The 26,663-nt window shown below is 49.3% G+C and overlaps 2 protein-coding genes across 5 annotated transcripts in view; one reads left to right on the top strand and one right to left on the bottom strand.

Moving 5' to 3' along the window:
* The window catches only part of PAPSS2 (3'-phosphoadenosine 5'-phosphosulfate synthase 2), a 68,476-nt gene extending 64,381 nt beyond the window's left edge, over nt 1-4,095 (top strand). Inside the window, exons 12-13 of one of the 2 annotated variants that reach the window (XM_074232250.1) lie at nt 228-457; nt 1,120-4,095. In XM_074232250.1, the coding sequence (XP_074088351.1) occupies nt 228-457; nt 1,120-1,261 (372 nt within the window). In that variant the 3' untranslated portion in view covers nt 1,262-4,095. The remainder of the gene's footprint in view (nt 1-227; nt 458-1,119) is intronic. The other variant, XM_074232251.1, reaches the window with a different exon arrangement.
* Nucleotides 4,096-11,731: 7,636 nt separating this feature from the next.
* ATAD1 (ATPase family AAA domain containing 1) overlaps nt 11,732-26,663 on the bottom strand; it is a 74,690-nt gene continuing 59,758 nt past the window's right edge. For all 3 annotated transcript variants that reach the window (XM_074232254.1, XM_074232252.1, XM_074232255.1), the window contains 5 exons: nt 24,150-24,256; nt 21,185-21,274; nt 18,066-18,116; nt 14,820-14,953; nt 11,732-13,446 (listed from right to left, as the gene is read on the bottom strand). In XM_074232254.1, coding sequence (XP_074088355.1) covers nt 13,326-13,446; nt 14,820-14,953; nt 18,066-18,116; nt 21,185-21,274; nt 24,150-24,256 — 503 coding nt within the window. In that variant the 3' untranslated portion in view covers nt 11,732-13,325. The remainder of the gene's footprint in view (nt 13,447-14,819; nt 14,954-18,065; nt 18,117-21,184; nt 21,275-24,149; nt 24,257-26,663) is intronic.

Below are 26,663 nucleotides of genomic sequence, written 5' to 3'. Positions count from 1 at the left end.
TCCATGTCCCTAAGATCCTGTGGCTTGGGGACACTCACCTACCTTCTTTGGGGGAAGGGACCCCAGAAAGCGCCCCCCCACCACGTTCAAGGCCTGTGCTCTGGGCCTCAGTTTCCCGCTCAGTACCATGAGCCAGTCTTCTCCCTGGTCCACCCCACCCCTGACCCCTGTGGGGCCTCCCACCAGGAGGCTCCATGACAGGGGTCCCCTCTGGAATGTCCCTCCAGGTCCAGTGGCACTGCCGCTGCCGGATGATCGCGGGGGCCAATTTCTACATTGTAGGCCGGGACCCCGCCGGAATGCCCCATCCTGACACCAAGAAGGACCTGTACGAGCCCACCCACGGGGGGAAGGTCCTGAGCATGGCGCCAGGCCTCACGTCTGTGGAGATCATCCCTTTCCGCGTGGCTGCCTACAACGCCACCCACAAGTCCATGGCCTTCTACGACCCAGAGAGGTGAGCCGAGGGGACGCAGGGACCCCGGCGCCCCCACGGCCGGCTCCTCAGACCGACAGACGTCTGCTGGAGCCCGGGAGCCCCGGGTTCTAGACCCAAAGGAGACCACGGGGTGCAGAGAAATGCGTTGTTGCCCCTAGTGTTAGCCTCTGTGGGGGTCCTGCTGCCCCACCCACAAAGCTCATTTCCCCCCAGATGCTGTTGCTGTTTGCCCATCTAGCCAGCCTGCCCCAAGCTGCCCCCTTCTTGGGCCAGGAAGCTTGGGTCCCGCCCTCCCCCCTGCTCAGAAAGCCTCCCCGGCTCCCCGTGCCCCCCAAGCTGGGCCCTCTGGAGCCAGAAATCACCCCACCTTTCACGTAAAGGCTTTCCCAGCAGGGGCGGGGGAGAAGTCGGCCGTGCGGCCGGAGGCCTCGGCGGTGGCACTCTCTGGGGGACCCTGGACAAGTCCCCCCTCAGTGCCCAGCCCCCGCCCCCTGCTCCCACCTTGTGTGCCCCTTCCTTAGCTGGCCGGCCCCTTCTCTCCGCACTGGGCCTCCCCACTTGTGCCCTCCCGCCCCTTCCCCACCGCCCGACGCCTGCCAGGGCCGGGCTGCCCGCTTGGGCCGCCCCGAGGGGCACAACCCGGCTGGGCCGGCCAACTCCTCTCCTTGATTCTGTTTCAGACACAGTGAGTTTGACTTCATCTCGGGCACCAGGATGAGGAAGCTGGCCCGGGAAGGGGAGAACCCCCCGGACGGCTTCATGGCCCCCAAAGCCTGGAAGGTGCTCACGGATTACTACAGGTCCCTGGACAAGAAGAACTAGCGCCCCGGCGCCCCCGCCGCCCTGCCCTGCAGCTTTCTGCTTTTGTGATTAGCGCCCTAGGCATCGTGCCACCCCCTGATTACGCGGGGACCCTTTTTAACCAGCTCCCAGGTGGCCCCGAAGCGGGGAGCCAGTCTGAAACCAGAAGCGCCCAGTCTGCCCAGGAGCCCCGGGTTCTAGTCCGCCCCACAGCTGTGGGGCCCTGGGTCTCTCTTTCTCTCTGATCCCCCACCCCCATCCTCATTCCTCAGTGAACTTCTGTCTTCCCCATCACCCCATTCGTAGGGCGCCATGAGGCCCGAATGAGACCGTGGGGACAAAACACAGAGGCCCGGTGGCAGGGAGGCGGCTGGCCCAGCGCTGGCCGCCCTGGCTGCCCTGGCCACCCTGGCCGCAGCCCTCCTCTTTTTTTGCACTGGTGACCAGGGCCAGAGAAGGCTGAGCGCCCCCCCCCCCCAAGAACAGCACTGACCAGGGGGCTGAACAGGACCCTTGACCAAGAACCCGGCCCTGGGCCAGCTGCCAGCCAGACCCAAGGGGCACAGTGTGTGGGTTGTGTGTGTGTGTGTGTGTGTGTGTGTGTGTGTGTGTGTGTATGTGCACGTGTGGGGTGTATGTGTGTGGGAGTGTCTGTGTGTATATGTGTGCATTGTGGGGTGTGTGGGGTGTGTGGGTCTTGGTGAATGGGTGTGGCTGTGTAGGTGGGTGTGGGCAGGTGCGGGTGTGAGTGTGCAGCTCCAGCCCCAACCCCAATATGCATCTTGGTCTTAGACACCCCCTGCTGCCATTTCTAGGACACAGTCCCAGAAGGGCTCTTCGGGGTCATCAGATCCCCAAAAAACCCAAGATCTCCCTGTGGTCCTAAAGGTTTCCTGTCCAAATCCCTCATTTTACAGAGAGGAAACTGAGGTCCAGACAAGTGATCCACCCAAGGTCAGGAGGCGAGTGTCCGAGCACCCGCCAGACTCTGAACTGGAGGGGGGCTTCCTGGGCCGTGCTGTGCGATGTGGTCAAACTCAAACAGAAATGGCTCCCTAGGGCCTTAGATTGGCCTAGAAAATCAGAAACTCACCTGATCCGGGCTGTATTTATCTCATTAACTCTCTCCCAATCACATTTTATTCTGGACAGGTCAGCCCCGTGCAGGCAGCAAATCTGACAGCGCTTTGTAGTTCTTCCCCATCCTGTCATTTTTTACAGAAAAGCCTCAAGGTCACAGCACAGAAATCTCTAGGAACAGAGCTGGGATTTGAACCCAGGTCCTCTGAAGCTGTGCGCTGCATTTGACTCCCTGTGCCTCAGAACTGAAAGGTTTCAACAATGAAATGAAAACTTGCCCCAATAACTCATTCTGGTCCTTGAGCATTTTGTGGAAAGTGTGGGCTGGATGGAAGGACGGTGGAGATGGCGGTTCTGGGCTGTCCTGCCAAGGCTGGTTGGCCTTGAGCCAAGTGTTCATCTTACTGGACTTCAGTTTGTTTCTCTGTAACATCAGAGCCAGTTGGGGCAGCTAGGTGGCACAGTGGATAAAGCACCAGCTCTTGGAGTCAGGAGACTGAGTTCAAATCCAGCCTTCACCACTTAATAATGGCCTAGCTGTGTGACCTTGGACAAGTCATTTAACCCTACTGCCTTATAAAAACTAAAAAAAAAAATCAGAGCTGGACACCCCAGACCCTTCACTGAACCAGTGAATCCTGGAATATTAAAGCTAGAAGGGAACCTGAGGCCACCGAGCCTCACACCCTAATTGTGTGGCTGGAGATTGGAGGAGGTCAGGGACTTGTCCAAGATCACACAGCTTGATTTAATGTGAAAGCTCTGGCTAGAACATCTGCCAGGTTACAACTCTTTGATAAAAGAGGCCCAGCCAATGTGAACCCCTGCTACCCACAATGCCACCTTCACCAGCTGTGGGTAGCCTCCCTAGTCTCCCCCCCTGCCCCCTTGGTCAAAGGTGGGGACAACCATGCAGCGGACTCCTGGAGGAGAGGAGAGGTCCTGGGGGCAGCAGGCTCCTGCAGGAGCCCCAAGGTCCCAGGGGCTGTTGGTCTCTAGAGGGGCAGGAGATCCCCGTTCTTCAGAGTGACCTGTATGTCCACCTGATCCCTTGATGTCCATTCCAGGAAGCCATGGAAATGAGAGCATCCTTCTACCCAAGAGGGCAGGAACTCCTTCCTTTGCTGCTACCTGTTTTTACCGACTCTATCTGTTTAGCAGAAATGGGGCCAAGAAAGAGAATATTGGGACTTCCATTCTGTATGCTTCTTTTCCAGGTTTTAGGTCTTTGTCTATGCAAATTCTCACCATGACGTGCCTTATTGCGAGGCCAGGCTGGCCTTTCTCCAATTACATGTGATCCGCCTCCTGTAGGAAGCCACTTGCCTTTTTTTGTAGCCTATTTATTAAAAACATGAGATTGGTTCAAGTGCCTTAGTTAACGTATCATGGTGGCCTTAGAAGATGCTCAGAACTAGGGTTAAGTTGATGTTGCAACACTCAATGCAAATGACTCTTTCTATGTGCAAATGATGGCTTTTTTCATATTTTAATAAATATCTTGCAATGGAACCCTACTGGTTATCTGTGCTTAGTCCAAGGCAGAGGGGAAAAGGGAAAGAAAGCAACCCCAAGGGGGTCCGGCAAGAGCCCAGGTTTTATCAGTGCGATGGAGTCTGTGGACTTTTTTTACTTACGGCTCTTTGTGGAATGTTGAGCTCCTCAGGGGGACGTCGGCCGGTGCCTTAGTGGAGAGCTATCCAAGACGGCGCATGACCTAGAAGTCCATGTAGCGATAAAGCCAACCACCATGTTAAGCCAGGGGAGATGAAGGAAGTTGTTTATCATGTTTTTGTTCTATCAATTAAAACTGTCCCCTTGATTTCTAGTTCTCTCCCCCTGCCCCCATGGCTAAAGAAGGTGCCACCTTTCTACATCCCAACCTCCAGAGGATCCTTCATTCACCAAGTCTACATCAGTTGCCCCCCACCATCATCTCTCCCATATGCCCCCTTTCTCTTCATTCAAAGAGCTACTACCTTCACTTAGGCCCCCCCCCATCTGAATGATCTGCAATAACCCCTTGGGGGTCTCCCTTCCTCAAGCCTCTTCCCACTCCTCTCCACCCTCCACACAACTGCCTGCTCTGCTTAAGGCTGACCCTGTCACTTGTCCCTACTCCATAAACTCCATGCACCCCAGGAATGAGGACCCACCTTCTGTCTTCAAAGCATCACGTCTCAAAGTCCAAAGCAAAAGGGCGGGGAGGGGGGGATGGGAAGCCTAGCTCTGAAAACTGGGAGGAATGTTAGCAATCATCCAGCTAGGTGATAGAGCACTGGCCTTGGAGTCGGGAGGATGGGAGTTTGAATCCATTCTCAGACACTTGATACTAACTGTGTGACCTTGGGCAAAGTCACTTCTCCCTGCATCCAGGGCCATCTCCAGTCATCCTGATTCATATCTGGATCCAGATGGCTCTGGAGGAGAGGCCAGGGACTTGGTACAGCCACCCTCTCACTCAAATCCAATTCACCGGCATGTCATAGCATCACCTCCTTCATGTCATGGTCCTTTTCAAGAATGAACAAAGGGGGTGGCTCAGTGGTGCAGTGGATAGAGCACTGGCCTTGGAGTCAGGAGTACCTGAGTTCAAATCCTGCCTCAGACACTTAATAATGACCTAGCTGTGTGGCCTTGGGCAAGCCACTTACACCCATTGCCTTGCCAAAAAAAAAAAAGAATGAAGGACAAACATCAACATCAGCTTAAATTAACCCTTCATTGCACAGATGGGGGAACTAAGGCCCAGAGTGGGGAACATTACCCACACCCCATGTGAAGGGCAGAGCAGGGCTGCCCATCCTGCCCTGTGCAATGAATGCTGCCTCTCCATTGGGAGAACATGGATGGATGGCCAGTCTGCCTTCATCTCTCCAAAGACACCAGATTGGTTCCTTTATGTGGTTTCCAGCAAGTGGCCCCATTCTCAAATACTGGTTTCAACTCCTCCCCAAAAGGCAGATCAACGTCCATCCTTCATCTTCCCATAAGTCTGCGGGTGGTCCATTCTCCTTAGGTTCCTCTGACATTTGCTGCGACAGGCAGGGTGGCCCCGATAGGCACAGGACCTTGTATCAGGAGAAGCCTGCCGCACTCCCTGAGCAGCTGTGTGACTGTAGGCAAGTCACCTGCCTGGCTTCTCCAGGGGCCCTGGTCCCGAGCGGGGAGAGAATCCATTAGTTCTCTTCATCTTTTTCCAGTACTACATTCCCATGACACACCTTCCCCAGCCCCCTCTCTAATTCAGGATCTAGAGAAGTTAAATGGGGGCAGAGGAAGTTTTTCTTGTCATATTTATCATAATGGGGTTTAACTTGACTCATTTGGACTAACCCTGGGAAGGCCTGGGAGGAGGGATTACTAAGAAGCCTGGGATACTTGAAAACCCCCAGACTGCCAAAGTGGGGGGGCTGAGTAGGGGTGTTGTCAGCAGTGAACAGTCCAGCATCATTGGCATACATGCAAACAAACCAGTTCAGCTCCTTAGGGAGGAGATTGCCTAATCACTTCCCCACCCCCACCCGACTTTCCATTCTATTAATTTAGCCAACCGATAACACAATGGCAAAATGCAGCTTAGCTCAGCTTAAATTAATCACCGTAATAGCTTCTACTGAATTAATAATTCACTTCATAGACAACGATACTGCTGAGACACTCCAACAGGAAAGCATGACCTTGGCACCTCGGAGGAAAAGGGTGAATTCTTAGAGAAGCCTGAACATCTGGAGGCTCGAACCCATGACCATCAGAGATTCTGCCCTGAAGACCCAGCTGGGTTGGGGGGTACAAGGTACATCAACTGACCCATAGCACCTGGTCAAAAGAGGTGGCAGGGAAGACCCCCCCCCAATGTCCTGCTCAATGGGCTTTTCCTAGATGGGGTCCAAAAGTATATAATTCAAGGCTTGAACCATTTCTAAGGCAGAAAGGTCTGATCCAAAGGCTTGTGGTGAGGCAGGCCAGTTCTGCTGAAAGCCCCCCAAATTCTCCCTATTGCCCTCCACCCCATAAGCCCAAAGAGCTAGGAAAGCCACAGAGGGTGGAGGGGTGGCAGAGAGAGCCCAGTTGTTACAGCAGGAAAAGACCAAGGCACTGAAAGATTTCATGGAACCTTAGATTTAAGGCAGTCAAGGAGACCCCCTCCATTTCTGGCAGCCCATGCTCCTGTGTAAAAGATGCGGGGTCCATATCTTATGGGAGTCAGCCCTGACCCAGCGGCAGATGAGTGTGAAATCTCTGCACTCAAAGCTTAGGGTTCTACACACAAAAGCCATGGCCAAAGTCCTCAGTATAGGGAGACCCCAGGCTGTGGGGGCACGGACGGTAGAATAAGATGATGAACTAGCCATCCCAGAGTATCCAAGGGTTCCCAGGGGGTGAGGCTGTAAAGGGTGTCCAGGCCAAGGAGTGACGGGGCAGGTGCACATAGTAGCCTCCTTGCCAATAGGCCTAGAATATGGTGGGTGAAGGAGAATCTTGAGCAAAGTCTGGAATGAGAGGTCAGATTGGAAAAGGCTTTAAGACCAAACTAGAGGGTGTATTTTAAGCTAGAGCAGGGAACTTTACAAATATAATTATTTTGTTAACTGTATTTATTATGATTGGTTTCCTTTGTAGTCCTCTGTATTCTTTTTGTTCATTTACAACCATTTGAGAAGGGGTCCAGGCTGCCAGAGGGATCCATGACACAGAAAAGGCTAAGACCCCCACTGGCTCTTGGTGAGCAGGGGAGTGGCATAGTCAGGACGGAGCTCTAGCAATGGTGCTTTGGCAGGTGCGGTAAGGAAGGACATTGAGAAAAGTGACTTCGGGCAGGGAGATTAGTCCTGAGAGTTGGAGAGAGTCTGAATTGGGCAGATACATGAAAGACAGATGGGAGGAGATTCAATAACTGAGGGATGGGGGGGGGGGGGAGAGGAAGAGGTGAGGATGGCTCCTAGTTGGGGACCTGTGGCCCTGGATAAGAGTGGTGGCCTCCAGAGAACCAGGGAGACTATTCCTGGGGAGCCGGCTGACAGAAATAGTGGGCTTGGCTGCACCCTCAGAGGATTTCTATTTGTCGTCAACACCAATTCCACACGTGGACTGAATACGAGGCTTGGGGTTCATCCCCTGGGGGAAGGCAGAGGAGCCCACTTTTGGACAGTTCCTGGGACTGTCAATGACTTCGACACTCCGGCTGGTGGCCCCACCACCTTGGGCTGGGGGATCTACCTGACCAACAGAGGTAGAACATCTCTCTGGGAGATCAGTCACCATCAGCAGACTCGGTCAACCCTTTGGTCCAGTTCAGGAGGATTCTTTGCCTGGGATCAAAGCATCGCAGGCCTGAGAGCGGGAAGGGATCACAGGAACTGGCTAGTCCATCCCAAAAAGATGGCAGATCTTCTTCCATTTAAACACCATGCACGAATTGGAGACGGCCCAGTTGCCCGGAAGTTTAATCTTAAACTTGGCTTTTGATAAGACTTGGAAGAACATAATATTGATAAGTCACATATGCTGATTAGGTGGAGACTTTGGCACAGGAATTTGACCCCCAGACCCAGGGAAGGTTGATTTGATCAATGAATCTCAAGTGTTGGAAGGGTCTGTCCTGAGCAAGAGTCCCCTCTGCAGCCCACCCAACAAAGGGTCACCATCCAACCTTTGTTTGAGTGCTTCATGATACCCGTTTCCTTAAATTCCCACCTTCTCCAAGAAGCCTTCCCTCTGAGGCTATTTTCAATTTATCCAACATATATCTTATTTGTATATGATTGTTGGTGGGTTCTCTCCCCCATTAGCTCTTGGGAGCAAATGACTGTTCTTGCCTTTCTTTGTGTCCCCAAGGCCTACTTAGTATAGGGTAAGTAAAGTAAGAGAGATTTGGCACCAAGCTAACAGCTAACAACAGGTTTTTTCCATTAAGATCATGAACTAAATGTTGGAAACATTTCCTTTCTTGGTATTCCCAGTGCTTAGCATGGGAATGGCATCCAGCAGGTGCTTAATAAATGCTTATGGACAATTTGACTTAGTTGAGGAATGGTGGTATGTGCTGATGAAACCTTTATGGAAGATTCTATGAATTCCTGAGGTTTACATGTCAGTGTTGGACCCGTCTGGCAGTCGCTGGTGAAGGCTGGGGATCCCTTTGGAATGCACGAGATAAAATTCACTGAAGACAAAAGCATCTAGTTATATGGAATGACAGTTCCCAAATGTTTTGCACCAAACAATTTCCCAGATTGTAGACTTCAGTAGAACCCTCAAGGGCTCCAGGGCAAAGAACTGGATGGACAATGGCAGCTTCATTACGAACAGATTAATATCTATTTCACGTTCTTTTTCTGGAAGTTGGCAAATAGGTAGATCGGGGGAATACTGGATTTCAGCCAAGTAGTTGACGAGCCCAGAGACGTGTGGGTGAAACAGAACAAATTGGGTAGGGGGAGAAGGACAATTAAATGGCAGGACCTTAGGAATCATGATCAGGAACCTGATGCCAACTTCCATGCTATCTACTCTTGATCCGTCACTGCTTTCCTCAAGTATAGACAGGGTAAATGCAATCCTTAAGCCAACATCTTCCTAACTACAGGATGGAGACGTCATGGTAAGCAATTCGGGTGGAAAAAAATTCTAGAAGTTGGAATGGACAGCAAGGCCATTGAGTTCAGGAAGCATGGCAGCTACAGGGTAACTCCTGGTGAGGGGCAATGGTGGACACGGCTGGGTCGGATCACATGTGGAACATTCTCTTCTTAGCACCCAGCAGTTTGGGAGAGCCCAGAGAAAAGGCGGCCAGAAAGATGGCGGTCCCGATCATCCTACGATAGGCGGATTTGCTTGAAGAATTATGTCGGACCAGGTCTGCTTGTGCCCAAGGGCAGAACCAGGAGCAACGGAGAGTGCAAATTCAGGGGACAGATCTAGGCTCAAGGTAGGGTTAAAATTTCTGAGAATCAGAATTGTTCAAAAGTGAGTTTTCCTCATGGTGATGCGCTGGCTGTGAGTGCTGGCCTTGGAAGCAGGGAGATCTGAGTTCAAATCTAGCCTCACTAGCTGTGGGACCCTGACCCCTCACCTGTCTGCCTCAGTTTCCTCATTGGGGTTAATAATAGCCCCCACTTCCCAGGGTGTAAGGATCAAATGTAGCATGCCCTGGTTATAAAAGCTTCTTCTCTGTTCCCTGTCCACTGTGGGTCTTCAAAGGACCACTTGTTGGGAATGCAGGTCCGGGTTGATCAATCCCTTTCACCTGATTTACGAAATTCTAGACAATCACTGAACTCTTGTGGAAGGGACTCCAAAGCCCCCTGACAGATGAGGAAGACCCTGAGGTTGGGGTCTTGTCCTCTCCTACCCCCCCCCCCCCCCCATATTCTGAGACTCTGGCAGGAGGCCTGACTGGCTCTCACAAACTGGGTCAGGACTAACATTGTTAGACATCAGATGCTTAGTAGAGAAGGCATCCCCCTTGCTGACATTTATAGTGGTTTCAGGAAGGAGTCTGGCTGTCCCGGGAGTCTTCCCATCATGAACGGAGGCAAAATTAATCTGCCATCCATGGCCTTAATACCCTGAGACAGAACCAAGGGGGAGGAATTATGGGATCCCAGAGATGCCCTCCGAAGTCGTCCAGGCCCTCCCCGCTGGGTCTACCAAGATTGCTGACCAAGGCTGCTGAGGGAGAAAGGAGAGCTGGGCTGGGAGCTGGATCCTCGGCCAAATCCCAGGTATCCCCTCCACCAAAGGAAGTAGAAGTGTGTATGGGGGGCCCAGTCCTGAAGCATCATTCTGACCCAAAGGAGAAGGCTTGTAGTCAGCAGCCACGAGCACCAGGCAGAAGCGTGGGCTGGCTCACACGCTTGTCCAGACGCTGGCTATCTTGGGCTGCTCCTAGCGTGGGCTAAACCTAGGTCTGCTCCAAGTGCCCCACCCTTGGCACCCCCTTCATGGCAGTGAGCCAGAGGGAGGCTTCTCTCCCACCACGGAACAGAAGGTCTCAGGGACAGTATGCCTGTCTCCTAGCAGAGGCTTATAAAGGCAGTAAACAAATCTGGGATCCATCACGGGAAGTCACCCCCTTTCCCTGGAAACTAGGGGTCCATCAGCTTGGCATTAACTCTACCAGGTCTGCTGAGCTCTGGGAACCCTCACCTTCATCTGACTCCTGTCCACCATGCAGACTGACCTCTCCAGCTTGTTCCAGGCCCAAGCCACAATGCCTCTCTGGCAGCTCACTTAAGATAGCAACCCAAGTTCAGGGCCAGGCCAAGCAATGGGTCTCCTAATGCCACAGGGGCCACGCTTGTCACGACAACCAGTTTTCTTTACTGGTAAAATGTAAAGTGTTGCAGCCAAAAATCTAGACTCTAGATCTCAATCCTAAAATTCTTTGATTCTGAATTCAGGGTCCCCAGTGGTGGGAGGATCTGCCCAGCCTGGACTAAAGGATGGATCTGGAGCAGAATGTCATGTGTATCGATGGTTCTGGAATGGAAATTTGGTCTGCCACCACAGACTTGCAGTTCACCATCCGTTAATAGCCTAGAGCACAGTGGGTCCCTGAGGGGTTAAGCAACTGGCCCTCATCACTTGGCCTGGTCTTGCCAACTTCAAGATGGCCTTCTCTTCATTCTTCAAGGCAGTCTATTTAGTGTTTCTTGAGAGAAGCTAACATAGGCCCCATGGCCTCAAAGCGGCCATCCCTGGAGTGGTCAGTCCCCAGAATGGCTAACCCATAGAACAGACAGCCTCCCAGTGTACACAGCCTCCTGAGTGCTCAGTCCCCAGAGTGCAGAGCTAGGAAGGTCCTGCTGCGCTCCTCACTGAGGGCCACCCGGACCCTCAGCATCTTCTGTCACGGCCGGCTCCAGGAGACACACAGATTAGTTGGGACCATGAAGTCTCAAGGTGTCCTCGCCATCAGTTCTTGGGCTTTTGGGGTTGTGCAGAGCTGGGTATTCAAGTGAGGGGTCTCTAGGGAGTTGGGCTTTGGGTGACTGGACCTGACTTCTGAGGCTCCAGATAACCATGAAGCCTTTCCTTGACCTTGAGTCAACTGCAAAAATGGGCTGATCCTTTGGAGCTCTTTCTCTGTAGGGATTCCAGAGGTGACCTGGGTCCTAGCCATGACCACATGTGCAGCGGGGCAGAAGCCTCCAAATAACAAGGTGTATGGAAGTCTTCCAAGATCACCACCTGGCCCCCTCCCCCATCCTGTCTCTACTACCCAGTCTTATCAAAGGTTATCAAGAAAACGAGGTTTTATTCCAATCCTGCATTAAAGAAGGAGGTTTTAAGGTAATGTCCTTCAGGCTACAGAGCTGAACCTTTGACCTCCCCCATCCTCCCAAACCAGGCTCAAAGTACCCACCATCGACAGCTTCTGAAGAACTGATACAGGAGACCAAATAGTGGGTGGAGAAAGTCTCAATGATCAGGGACCCTTTATTATACATTTACAAAATAGTGTAGCACAGTGCTCATCAGCTTGAGATGAAATGCCATGTTTTTGGTGTCTTGTGTCATGTGACGGATTATCCAACACACGTTTATGACTAACTCTTTACAATGGGCTTCATTCTCCATCTTCACACAGACCTCTTGACCCCACACTCCGAAACCTAAGTAATACCCAGGTCAATTCTCTTATCCGGCATGAGGTGTTCTAATTCATCAAATATTCCAGCTAAGAGAAAAAGACCAAGCAAGCCCAGGAAGGGCATCAATTTGCAAAAACAGTGGACATCTTTTACTCTTGGATGCCTGGGAAGGCGTCGGGCCTGGGCAGGGCCATAATTAGCATCTAATGGCCGCAGTAATTGTCCATGCACAGAACAAAGCTAAAAAACCTAACTGGCGAACAGAATTTGCTGAGCAAATAATTTACTCAGGATCAAAGCAGACATTTGGGAATCTTCATCTGCACTTACCCAAGTGCACGAATTATAACAATGTTCTAGGAAAAGAAAAAAATCCAAGTTACAAAAGAAAATCTTTCAGTACAGTATTGAACATCTCGTAGTTTTACATACCTCCCTATTTCAGACTTCTACAGTCATTTAAATTCTATTCAGTAAATTGTATTTGCCCATAATCAAAGAAAACAGAACTTGAATTCATTTTAAAATCATTGTCTCGTCACAGAAAAACATCTGTCGCACTGAATGAAAAAACGTCATCGCACGGTAACTGGGAACTTGTGTCAAATGGCCCTGAAGAGTCAAGCTCACGTGGGAAAAAGCTGGCTAATCCCACTTGGTCTGAGGGCAGCAGCAGCCCCAGGCCCGGAGGCTCAGCAGACACATCACCCAGCCACTTGCTTCCATCCGCCATCGTGTGTGCAGATCACAGAGCAGCCAGTGTGGCTGTCCCAGCAAGGCTCGAGGGTCCCCCTGGTGGTGTGGGGATGGATGCTCCAGTGGCCGAAGCTGGCCACTGCTGACTACTCAGTGCTCAACAACACTAGAATCATGGAGAAATTCAACTGGAAAACAATGGATGTGAGGTGCCCTCGAGACACGATGTCACACGTCATTTCTCTCTAGAATTTGTGCCATTTGATTCAGTGGCTGGATTTAAAAAAAAAGATTCTGTATTCAAATCTCTCCAAAACAAAGTCAATATAAAATGTGTGATACCACACACACACACACAGACACACAGACACACACACACACACACACACACACACAAACTCATTCACACAGACACACAGACACACTCGCTAACTCATCCCGACACAGGCACAAGCACTCCATCTGCTCCCCTTCTTCCCTGGCCACCCAAGCAGCTGCCCTGGGGGGCCAGAGCCCCTGCCCTCTCAGGTCATACTAAACAGTTGCTTGTGATCTGGGCCAGAGGCCACACCAGTCATACAACTATGTCACAGGCTGATCGCCTCTCACTGCCCCCTGACCATTCCTGCCTCCCCTCTCCCCTCCACTGGGTGACAAGAGGACGCGCTGCCAAACTCGAGCCTGGTGAACCATACAAATGACCTTTACTCTTAATCTAAACAAACGTGGGTTAAAACATTCTGAAAAGCGGCGTCCTTGGATTTCTTCATCTTCTCAATTGCCCGATGCAGGTCCTGCTGTTGCACTGGCCGAATTTCATCTTCCTCACGGCTAAAACCCAAACAAACCCCAAACATTCAGGCTGTGATTGAAGGGGGACAAAAGGAGTCATCCAAAGGCTCCTGAGGCCAGACTCCCCACCCCAGGTGCCCACAGGCTGGGGGAGACCCAACCGAGGTCATTCATTTTACTCCCATGGGACGTCCTCCCCACCGCTGCATCATGAGGTCAAGTCACCCAAAGGAAATACACTTCCAACCAACAAGTCAAGACTGTTGTTCCCCAAAGGGCCAATGGAATTGCGCTGAACCCAGAATTGAGGACAGATTTCCTCAGACATCATTTGGGGGGAGAGGGGGTTCTTTTCCTCTTGTTGTTTAACCAATGACCCTTAGGGGTAATTCAGGTTATTGTTGGTGGGATGAGGGCCTTCTCTTGATCGTTCCTGAATCCTGAGAAAAGTGCAGCCTTGGGCCTTGGTATCCCCAGAGAGGAGTTCGACACGAAGCCCTACGATTGCCGAGGATACAGGCCCCCTGCCCCAACTGCTTACTGAACCCAGCAAGAAATGAAGGGTGCTGAGGCCCCCACTTCTGGGCTCAGCCATCGGGGTCACGGTGCCCGGGCCAGTGGGTGTTAGCACTGGTCAAATGGCAGGCAACACTTGTGAATACTCCAAGCCTTGGGGGATTGGGAAACTGAGGCTGGGTGACCATTTGGTCAGCAGAGTAGGATCACTAGAGTGAGCCCCAGGGCTGTGCATGGGTCCAGGGCAGCTCCCCATGCCAAGCTGTGGGATCCCCAGAGCTCCCTGCCCAGGAGCTGGCTGACCCACTGACTTCTGCACAAAGTCAACTCTTCCAGCCCAGGGCTGCCAAGTCCTGCTCTGATAAACTGTGGACCCCTAGGCCTGACTCCTCATTGGAGACAGACCCCAGGACCCCCCTGACAAATAGGATTGGGCCTAGCTGGGGCAGGCTCAGGCTGTGTGCAAGAGGAGGCTGGACTCTGATCGTCTTCACTGTCCTGAGCAGTCCCCAGTCATTTTGTTAAATAAAAACAATCCCAAGAGAAGACTCGCCTGCTCCCCCGCAGCAGAGGCTCCTGGGGACAGTGGGCCTGGCCAGCCCCCTGCCAACAAACAGAATGCAGGCTTCTTATCCCTTGCACTCAAGGTCTAGGGATGTCTAAACCGCTTTTCAACCGGGCCTGATTCTCAGTCCCACAGGGTCAGCCTGCCATCTCTCATTCACACCCTTAAGTTGCCCTGCCTGGGGAAGCAGGTCCTAAAGGGCACCTGGGCAGCAGAAGCCCCTCTATGGCCACCTTTGCCAGCGCCCTGGGGTGTTGGGGGTGCCCCCGGGAGACGATCTCTTCTCACTACCTACATGGCCCCCTGGGTTGTGCTGCCTGTAGACACTCACCTTTCCTCTGAAGCAGAATTCACATACTCCCGCACACACAGGAGGGCGGCATCCCGACACATTTCTTTCAAATCACTTCCTGAGAACCCATCGGTTTCTTTGGCAACTTCGAGCAGGTCCACGTGCCTGTCCACCTACACCAAGGCAAAGACGCCTGTGAGTACACGGGCTTCATGGCATCCTGGCAAACCCTTGAACTGCTTGGAGGAACAAAGCAGCTCACACGTTATGAGCATCTGGGCACAGGTAGGACTAAGCCCGTCAATCAAGAAGACCTCTCAAGAATTGGGGAAACCTTCTAACACAACTTGAAGGTTCAAGAGCAGCCTGAGATGGAGAATCAGAGTGGGGCCTGCCAGGCCTGGGGGCACCAGCCAGGCCCTGGCTTTACCCTCCTCAGCCAGCATCGCATCCAGCCCCTGTCACAACAAGGCTGGTCGCCTTCTGCCCCTTCTAGACCAATGCCAGCGGACCCAATTGAGGAGTCTCTTCTCCATGTGCCAGTTTAGCAGCTGAATTTGGAATGAAGCAAGATCAGGCACAGCCCTCCACCAGGGCTGCCACCCTCTGGGATTGCTAGATGACCTTTAAGAGGGATTTGGTCAAAAAAACCTCTCCCTGTGTAGGCCCCTGGGCAAAACTGATGCAAATGGAAGCTTAGACTATGGAGGAAGCAGAACATCAAGGGAATGCGAGCACTGACCAGAGTCAGAGGACAGGCTTGGCAGAGGGAGTCTTCAAATCTGAAAACCTCATTATTTCTGGGCCTTGAAAATGGTCATTCTAATTGTGCAGAGCTCAGAGGAAGGAGGGAGGTGTGAGTGTTCAGCCTCGGGGCAGATGGGCAAGGTCCCTGCCCAGGGGTGCCAGGGAGGGCTTTCACTCCAGCCTTCAGTCCATCTGCCCCACTCTTATAGTTCTTACAAGCTGGTGATAAGCCCTTCTATCTCTGGAGAATCAAGTCTACGGGAGGATCAGAGACCCCAGCCCAGGGCATCCTTATCCCAGCTTGCTCTGGGGACCTGGGAGCAGGGAAGGAGGCACAACTTCCCTGCCTCCCCCAGAGTCTATCCATCCAAACTCTGTTTAGGTCAATAAACCCCTAGGATTGATCTTTTCCTCATTCCCAGAGCCAGAGAACCTCTGTTCTGAACCTTAGGCATGAGTGTTCTGATGGGGGTTCAGGTTTAAGGGGAGAAGGGCTTCTGGTCCATGGGGTATTATAACAGAGGAAAGAGGGCGAGGAAGGGCAGGGTACCTGGAGGACAGGGTGCAGAAGGGACATCCCACTGATCCAGACCGGAATCCAGAAACCAAGTTCCTCCCAATGACCTTAGTTGCAAATAACACAGTCCAGCCTGACCAAGCACTGGGGGACACCCCAAGGAGAAGAAACCTGTCTGAAAGTCTATCTGGGCAAGGGTGAGGGTGGTCACCAGGCTGGATCAGGATATTCCAAAGCTCTTTTAATAACCTCAAGCTCCCAAGGAACTAGCAAGACAGGAATTCCAGAAATGGTCTGAACTCAAGACCATGGACAATATTTCTGGGTGAGAAAGGAGCCCCAGGATTCTTTTCTAAAGAAAACCACATATTTGGATGGAGTTATTCTGATGAATCTGCTTAAATAAAATGATTTCTTACTTTCACCACTCAATGGCAAGCCAGGTAGCCACTTCAGTATGTAACTTTGGTTTGAAACTCCAAGGAGGAAAAAGATCTTAGTTTGTTTGCTTTTAAAATTTGCTCTGGCAAATGTATTTGAAGATTATCAAAAATGAGATACTTCTAGAAATGGCTGTACTAATTAAAATGCAGCACTTGGCTGAGAGGCAGTTGTATCTCCCAACCAAATACCCAAAGGTCAACAAGCACCAACAGAAAATATTTTCACAAAAAGTGGATTCTTCTCTTGGACAAGAAATACAAACTTTGTGGTCTGGATAGAGTGAGCTGTGTATCATATGACTATGGGAGATGATGCTCATGGTCTCATAAACTGTCAGGTCCAACACTCTGGGGCTGTGATGAGTGTTGGGCACATTAGTCAACTGTGAGAAGACGTGCCCGTCTGTGATAAGTCATTAATCCGAGGGGTGACTCTTGGTGATCAGAGGAGTGATCAAAAATGAGAGAGGATCAGGGTTATCTCAGCCTTCGACAAGGAGCCACTCCAAAAATTTCCAAGAACACCTCAAAACAAAAGGGAAGTGATCCAGCATAGCAGGCAGGGCTTCAACCAGATCTTATAAGAGTCCACTTGCAAGCTCAGTAAGCTGGGGATGACAGGAATGTCGATCCACCAGTTTGCAAAATGCCAGCAGTGGCCAGAGTGGGCACCACAATTCTTCATGGACATTAAAGCGGAAGGGTCAGGCAATCTGACACTAGTCCAGTTTCCCTCCCTATGGGAATCCCCTATCTTTCTTCTTAATTGAATCTCCTGATTGAAGCACACGGACATAACTCATCAACATGATGCGACCGTTGTCAGATCAACAGGCTGTGAACCCCTTCCCTCTGACCCCTCAAAAGCTTCAGAAATCACTGCTTCTGCCAAAGCCTCACAAGTCCACAAAAAATCCCCAAACACAATCCCCACAGTTAGCATTCGCGTCGTTACCCCACCTGAGACAGGCATGAGGGGCCCAGAGAGGAAAGGACTTGCCCAGGATCACACACAGTGAAGGGCAAGGCTCTGGCAGCTCCACAAACTGTTACTTCTCTAGCTGACCCTCCAGTTACAAGGCAGGAATTAGGAGGATGGATGCATCCAACCCATGATGTCACTGAGTTATGACAGCCACTCCTCCATACCTGGACCATGTGGGGTGGGGCCCAGAAGGTCAGGGCTTTCTTGTTGGCTATGCAGCCTGGAGGCATCACAGACAAGGCCCAAGCCCCTCCTCTGGGTCCCTGGTCATTCTGCGGGAGCTCAAGGGCTGCCCATATACCTGACTCACAGCCGAGAGTCAAAGAACAAAAGCCCTTGGGGGCTGTCCCTGGGTCAAGTCTGTCCCACCAGCGACTTCCCAAGTCTTTATTGTGGGGTTGAAAATAAAGGTAACTGGAGCCTGGGTCCAAAGCCTTTAAGATTTTGGGTGGCAATCCTTTAAAGAAAGGGGGGGTTGGTATGGGCCTAAACAGCCTCAAGCCAACAGCATCCGAGAGAGCTGTCATCAAGGCCTTGGCACTACAAATAAATCCTTTCATGCACATTAAAAAACCAAACAATTTTCTACTTACATTCTCATTCTTCAAAATCAGTTTCAGGATGGCCTCCCTCTGTTTTAAAGCCTGGCAACAAAAATGGAACAGTTCAGTCTTGCTTTTTAGAAAGCACCAGCAGGCCGTGCCAACTTCCCCTTCTGGCCTCCAAATTCCCTGTGATTACACAACATCAATAAGCACCTCAAAAAAGGCGAGTTCAGGCAAAAAGATGGCCCTCAACTCTGTCAGCAGCTTGAGGAAGAGGCTTGGTGGCCACAACCAACTGCTGGTTGAAGGCAGCTCTGGTTAAGTCCAACTTAAAAATAACTTTCCTCCTGAAAAATGGTTCCCAATGACGGCGTGAGTGAAGAGTCGCTGGAGCCCTACCCAGAGGGCAACAAAACTGGGCCTCCCTTGATTCAACAAAACCACTGCTAGGGTGCCAGAGACAGGAAAAGGGGGGAGACCCATGTGCTCAGGAATACTGACTGTACCCTTGGGGGTGGCAGAGAACTGGAAACTGAGAGGCTGCCCCTCCCTTGGGGCTGGGGAACAAGTTGTGCACGAGTGTGATGGAGTACTGGGGTCCTGGAACACATCCTGAGGGTCCAGGCTTTGGAAAAGAACCAGAACCAGGACAACATTGTACACACATCAGACATACATTGAACACACATGTGCATACACATTAACTGCACCACTGAATGATGACCTCCTATGATGGACTTCGCCCCTCAAGGACATCCTGCCATGGACAATGGCATCTACAGCCAGAGCAATGCAGACTAGGGTCACTTTTTAAAACCTCTTTTCTCTCTCATGGTTTTTCCTCCCTTAGTTCTAATTCTTCTTTCACAACATGACTAATACCGAAATATGTACAATTGAACATGAATAGCTTATACCAGATTACTCACTGCCATGGGCAGGGGAATGGAGAATGGTAGAAAAATGTGGAACTCAAAAGCTTATAAAAGAATGAATATAGAAAACTATCTTGGCAAGTTAATTGGAAAAAAATAAAACAAAAACGTTGTTAAAAATAAAAGTTTCCAACCCATGAGAGTTATGTCAGGCACCGGTGAGTCCAGTCACACACTAGCTCTGTCATTTTGACCTTTATCTTTAACAACCAAGCCCACCACGTGCCTCAGGGTGAAAGGAGGCAATTATACCATGAGGCCTGAATTGATGTTTCACCCACAAGGCTGCATGGTCAACTGAGCAAACAAAGTCCCAGAACCTTCCATCGGCAAGTTCTCTCTAGGTGGTCGTACTATTGACAGGATGACCAGCACAAGGGTGCCTGAAGCTTGTGGATGTTAACACAGGGTTCCCATCTAAACAAATGGAAACCATTGCCCAAGCAAGGCCTTCATTGAGGAAGCTCCTCCAATTAAAAAAAGGGGCAAAACCTCTTTTACCCATTAAAAGAGCAGCAAAAATCCCCTGGCATCCCCCAGGGGAAGCCACAGTTCCCAGGACTTCCCAAGTTCTGATACGGCTGTTCTCTTAGTAGTCCAATGGCATGTTTGTGTAGACAACGCTGGAGTATTTGTATCTCAACATAGGAATTATTTGCAGACTCCACCTGTACAGCATCTGGCAGGACCAGGAACACAAAGGGTTTTTCCTTAGCAATAACTTATCTTGGGGCGGCTAGGTGGCGCAGTGGATAGAGCACCGGCCCTGGAGTCAGAAGCACCTGAGTTCAAATCCGGTCTCAGACACTTAATAATGACCTAGCTGTGTGGCCTTGGGCAGGCCATTTAACCCCATTGCCTTGCAAAAAAACCTAAAAAAAATTAACATATCTTGTTCCCCCATTATCACTGAGGAAAGAATGTGAAACCAAGCAAGTTGCAAAAAATACACCAAGTTCCTATCCTCAAGGTCTGTTCTGGAAGGCAGCTAAGAACCTGGCAAGGCGAGGCTCAGGGGTAACTCACTTCACATCCATGTTAGGCAGTCAGAAGCCCTGATGACCTTGCTGACTTAGGAAATGGACACAAGAACCCACTGGGAAAATGGGGGAACAGGCCGTTGAGCCCTCCAGAGTTTTGGGGACTCTGCTCCCCTTGGCACTTTTTGAGTGCCAAGATTGAGGCTTTGTTTTCTGGGGGACCTAGAGCTGGTTCACATATGAGAAGGGAAGCCTATATGTAGAATCGATACTGGCAGTAAAGGTGCAGGAACTTCCAAAGGAATTCCTGAAAACCGGCTCCAATCAAGGATCCAATTACAGTGTGTCCTCACCCCAAGCATTCAAGAGGGGGAGGGGCCAACTTTCTTTGCCACCCCTCCCCCACATAAAAATTAAAAGGTTCAAAGCAGAGGAAAGTTCCAATGTTTAGAAGACCTGCATCTATGTAAATCTGCTGCCATCAGGTACTCTAAAGGAGCCTGGCAATGCTGACCCTTTGGCACTCTGCCCAGAAGCAACGTGGCGATCCCACAGCTTATCAGTCCCCATCTGTTCCTCGATGGAATCTGTCTGGACCCAAGGGCTCCAGCTGCTCCAGAGGGAGACATGGTCACAAGCTACATGTGGACTATCTATTTCTGAGTCCCATTCTTGTTATGGGGGAGCCAGGCCTCTGGTGAAGCTTCTTTCTGTATCAGGTCAGAGCTCATGGCAGCATCTCAAAGAGGAGCTGACCAGGGACTGGAGAGTCCCTGTGGCCACTGGGACACATCACCCTGCTGTAACTGCTGCCTCCTGACCACTGGAGTGAGCTGCTACACTCACCTCCACCTTGACTGGAGAAAATGGTCCAGCCAAGACCAGTGAATGAGGAACACACTTGCCCACCATGAGCATCTCAGCTGGAGCTGTCAATCTTGGCAATTGCCTTGTATGCAGTGGGTATCTGCCAAGTTATCAGCAGGGTGATATCAGAGAGACAACATCTAGGCTACAAAATTACAGCATCTTCTCATGATGGCTCAACGTTTTGTAGCAGAAAATAAAGAAATACCCATCAGTCAAAGGCCTTAGAACCTACCCAAGGGGCCAAAGGACACACAGCCCAGCCTGACAATGGCAGGGGGTGGAGGTGGGGAAGAAAAGAAAGCTGAGCCAAGTCCCAGCAAAGAACAAGTGGTACCAGTCCACAAACTGGCTCCCGCCCTCAGGATCATTCCCTACAACTTACAGGTTGATTGATATGAAATCTTGTAGGCATTCTTCTCATAATAGCTGAATCAAGATCCTGAGGACGGTTGGTTGCTCCCATCACTATGACCTAAGGATGTAAAAGGGAAAAAGTAATAAATATACCAGGAACATTTCATCAACATCATCATTACCAGATTCAAAGAATATAGCAACAGTAAAGGAAGGCTAACAAATCTTCCTCACATTTGACTCCCCATATACTCTGATTCATTTTAAAATAGCAATTAAGTCCAAGAACCAAGATAAAGAGGAATGTTTGGTCTACAAAGCAGCCCCAAGCCATCTGCAGTGACTCAGTGACATCCTCGAGGGCATTTTTAAAGAGCAGGGTCTCTTTTATCGGGCTCCACACCTGAAATTCACTACCTGGGTGATGGGAGATGGCAGAAGTGGCTCAAGTGCAGTGGTGAGACAAGAGAAGACAAGGGGATACAGGGAGGTTTGCCTTAACTTCTCCCTTCATCTCCATCATAGCTGTGGGCAGATGCCCATCATCCCACGGCTGCACCAGCTCTGACATAATCCTTGAGCCTGTGCCCCAGCCTACTTGGGGCTCACACAGAAAAAGCTGGTCTCTAGGCCTCCCCCATTTTAAAACTACGAGCAGGGAAAGTAACTAATGCAACCGTATGCAAGCTTCTGGGATCTCACCATCATCATCCTCATCCTCACCAAAGTACAGAATGTTGCCTCATTTTAGAACCAAATCAATGGGAGTTCCACAAACCCTCATCTCTGTCATTTCAAAAGAAGGCCTCTGGGACCGTAGTCATTGGAGAAACCAAAGGTAAACTGATCCTTCCCACCACACACCCCGGTTCTAGGTCTCTGCAGCCCAGCAGACTACCTTCCAGGGATTGAGCGAGGCTGCCACCTGGAGGGAGAAAAGGAACTCGCCTCTGTGTTAAGCAAAGTCCTCTAGAAGGTCTAGTGCCTCCTTTTCAAAGGTCAGGTAATAGCTTATTATAGCATCAAAATAAGAGTATACTCCTTTGCCACTTTCATTTTAAAAGAAAATAAAGTCAACAAATAGAAGGGGTTCCTTAGCATGCTGCTTCCATCAGGATCCTTGTGGGCACATCCTCTACAAAGACAACTCGTCTCTACTATTTTCTGACCCAACCCTATAAAGGCAAGTTACACTAGAAAGAAAAAGGGGGCAAAATTATCCCTTGACTGAGGAGATGAAAGTGTACTTAGAAAACTTGCAAGAATCAACAGTGAATCAAGAAATAAAAGCTTTAAGAAAGTAGCAGGAATAACCCTCTATTATCAGCATTTCTTTATGCTACTTAAAAAACATTACAAATTAGGAGACAGAAAGATGAAACCTATTTGAAAAATAACCACAAAATGCAGTAAATTGCAGAAGCCAAGGTATCAAGAAAACAAGGACTTTCATAAATAATGCCAGAAAGTAATTCTCCCAGAAATAAAGGAAGTAACTGGAGAGATCTTCATTCACCATTCATGGCTGGGCCATGACAATTCTGTAAAGGTGAGATTTTCTGATTCAATCTTCAGAGCCAAACAAATTATAAATGGCTGCTTCATAAAAACAGACAAAATAAAACATATATGGAGGAACAAATGGGTTGAGAATATCAAGGACAATCATGAAAAGAAGAGTTTCGGGGGGCAGCTACGTGGTGCAGTGGATAGAGCACTGGCCTTGGAGTCAGGAATACCTGAGTTCAAATCTGGCCTCAGATACTAAATAATTACCTAGCTGTGTGGCCTTGGGCAAGCCATTTAACCCCATTTATCTTGCAAAAAAAAAAAAAAAAAGAAAAGAAGAGTTTTGAGCAGGCTTGGTGTTCCCTGATCTAAGACACAAATGCAAAGTATTATTGCCCAAACTTCCTGATCAAAATGAATAAAGAGATGGATAAATGGAATAAAACCAGGAAGACAATACATAGAAATATACTCAGCCTAATGATGTAAATTCACAAATTCAAACTACTAGAGGAAAAATTCCCTATTCACTTTCAAGACTAGAGAACGAGGAAGCTGAAGGGCAGAAACCATGTAACCTGGGTCTTCACAGCCAGCACAGACCCCAACCCCAACCCAGGGGGTATAAGGCAGGAAGGACTGACATCCTCAAGGGAACCCTAGCTGAAGAGGACCCAGGCAGGGCTTGACCAGTCAGCAGGCACTTGGGTGCTCAGGAAAGACCATCAAGTCAAGAAGTATTTATTTCACAGCTCCAAGAAGCTGGGCCTCCCATGTTAAGCCCTGGGGAGCTCCTGGGGGAGCCCATGACTTGGGATAAGCAAGACATGGGCCGGCTGCTCCAGGGCATGACAAACAGGTGTGGATGAGTCCATGGTGAGAGGAGAAATCCCTCAAAAGAGCAAAGATTGCTTCAGTTGGGAAGACCCCCAGGACCAATAACTAGTAACTTCAGATACCTTTAGGAATCCATCTCTTGCCTGGGTTGTATTTCCCTCCCAAACAAGATGATTATATTTAAAGATCTCTTCCCCTCCTGCACCTGTCCATCTACACTACCTATAAAATGTAATGTGGAAAAGAATAACAGTTCCATTTCATGCTTTCTATATTTTGGGGAGGCAGGGGAAGAAGGAAAGAACACTGGGGAAAGGTGAGGAAGGGACACAATGAGTCAAAAGTATAGAGTAGTTTTTGGAGGAAACAAAGAAATGGAAAAAAATCTAAAGTCAGAAGATGGGAAAAGAAAAGATGAGCTAAGGCAGCCAATCCTCCAAGGGCCCAGTGCAAGTGGTCATTTCATTCCTTTACTAATAGATCCATCTGCTTCGGGACACTTGAGTCAAACGGAGTCCCTACTATCTTGTGAAGCAGGGTCCCTGAAGAATCCAACACAACTGCCTTAAACTCCAGTCCTAAGAAACCCGGAGGACAAGCAAGTCTTCCCCAAAGCTCGCACAGTGACAGAGAGCCCCCTCACCCACCTGACAACTGTAGTCTGTGTCCAGCCCATCCCAGAGGCTCATGAACTGAGCTTTCATCATAGCGGTAGCTTCATGATCTGAACTTGAACGGCTTCGGAGGAAGGAGTCTAGAAAGAAGAAAAGAAGACATTCATCTCAGAAATGCAGAACTCCATCTGTGACAGGCAGGAACTCGAACTTGGAACTGGAGCAGCTGGCAAAGCTCTGTGAGTGAGGAGACAGGCCCTCCCCCTAGAGCCTCAGTTGTCCTCATTTGTGATGCGAAATGAGTACTGTGTGTGAGATGCAACCCATGGAGTTTCTACAAGAGGGTCCTATGAAGGGGGCTAAAAGTGTGGGGGGGGTACTGCATTTTAAGATACATAGAACAGAGCTAAGATGGTGGTGAGAAGCCAGGAATTTCCTTGAGTTCTTTCCAGTGTCCCCAGAAAGCGCATTAAACCCTCTAAATGACTTCTGGGGGAACAGAACCCACAAAAAGTCAGAGTGGAGCCATCTTCCAGCTTCAGATATCTCATAAGGATGTTGGGAAAGGTCTGTTTAACGCAGTGGGGGGGGGCAGGAAATTCCAGCCATGGCAAAGACAGGAAGCCTCCAGCCTCACGCAGAAGGCAAACAGCGAGCCCGAAAGTCAATGCAGCCAGCAAGAACAGGCCCGGAGTCCCAGGGAGGTGGACAGGTTGCTAAACCCTCTGAAGTGGCTGAGCAGACCCAGACATCAATGTTAAAAACTACAAAAGAGGCTCAACACTGAGTAAGAAACAAAGAGCCCTGGCCATAGAGAGCTATTATGGCAATGAGCAGGATAAAAACGCCACCCCAGAAGAGGCGGAGAAGGAGGCTATCTGTGAAGCCCCAGAGGAGAAGAACTGGCCTCAAGCTGGGAAAGCCTTCAAGGAATTGTTCAAAAAGGATTTTTAAAAATCAAGCAGTGGTGGGGCAGCTAGGTGACACAGTGGATAGAGCACCGGCCCTGGAGTCAGGGGGACCTGAGTTCAAATTTGATCTCAGACACTTATTACCTAGCTGTGTGGCCTTGGGCAAGCCACTTAACCCCATTTGCCTTGCAAAAAAAAAAAAACACCTAAGGGGGGGAAAATACAACTGGACGCATGAAAAAGGAGATGCAAAAATTAACTGAAGAAAATAATCCCTTTAAAGTTAGAACTGGGCAAGTGGAAGCTGATGACTCCAGGAGACATCAAGAATTGGTCAAACAAAATTTTAAAAAAAGAAAAAACAGTAAATAGCCTCAATGGAAAAACTACTAACCTGGAAAATATTCCAGGAGAGATAATTTTTAAAAATTTTTTTAAAATGGCAGGTGGCTAGGTGGCACAGTGAATAGAGCACTGGCCCTGGAGTCAGGAGTAACTGGGTTCAAATCTGACCTCAGACACTTAATAATTACCTAGCTGTGTGGCCCTGGGCAAGCCACTTAACCCCATTGCCTTGAAAAATGTAAAAAAAAAAAATTTTTTTAAAAAATAAATGGCATTTATTTATTTATTTTTCCAACTACATGTAAAGATGGTTTTCAACGATCATTTTTTGTAAGGTATTTTCTCTCTCCCTTCCCCTTCCCTTAATAGAAAACAATCTAATTTAGGTTATACATTATAATTATATTAAGCCTATTTCCATATCATTTATGTTGTGAAAGAATCAGAACAAAAAGAAAAAAAAAGTATGAGACAAATTTTAAAAACTGAAAATAGTAAGCTCTGGTGTGTCTTCAGACTCCATTGTTCCTTCTCTGGATGTGGATGATGTTTCAGGAGAGATAAACTGCCCTGATATCCTAGAATTGGAGGGTAAAAATAGTCATTGAAAAAAATCCATTGATTATCTCCTGAAAGGGATCCCAAAATGGCAACACCAAGGAGTATTGTAACCAAATTCCAGAATTATCAGGTCAAGGAGAAACTATTTCAGGGCAGCCAGAAAGAAACAATTCAAATACCAAAGAACCACAGTCAGGATTACACTGGACTTGGCAGCTTCAACATTAAAGGATCAGAAGGCCTGGAATATGATATTCCAGAAGGCAAAGGAGTTTGGATTAGAATCAAGAAGCAACCACCCTAAAAAACTGAGCATAGTTTTTCAAGAGGGAAAAATGGACATTCAACAAAATAGGAGATTTTCAAACTTTTCTGATGAAGAGATCGAACTGAACAGAAAACTGTATCTTCAAATACAAGCTCAAGAAATGCATAAAAAGGTAAATAGAAAAGGAATACATTTTATTGTTCAATAAGACTAAACTGTTTATACCTCTACACAGGAAGATGATGCTTGTAACCCTTAAGAACTGTATCTCCATTAGGAGGAGTATACTTAGAGGGAGTGGGCACAAGTTAATTTTGATGTGATGATATAAAAAAATTAAAGTGTGGAAAAAAAAGATCATACAGGGGAAAGGGGGAGGCAAAACAGGTAAATTATATCTCATGAAGAGAGCAGTCAAGCACCTATTACAGTAGAGAGAAAACAGAGGTGGTGAGAATTGCC

Source organism: Macrotis lagotis, chromosome 4 (assembly GCF_037893015.1).
Source record: "Macrotis lagotis isolate mMagLag1 chromosome 4, bilby.v1.9.chrom.fasta, whole genome shotgun sequence".
NCBI classification, from domain to species: domain Eukaryota; kingdom Metazoa; phylum Chordata; class Mammalia; order Peramelemorphia; family Peramelidae; genus Macrotis; species Macrotis lagotis.
The sequence above is the reverse complement of the archived record's forward strand: the minus strand, read 5'-3'. Positions and strand labels throughout refer to the sequence as shown.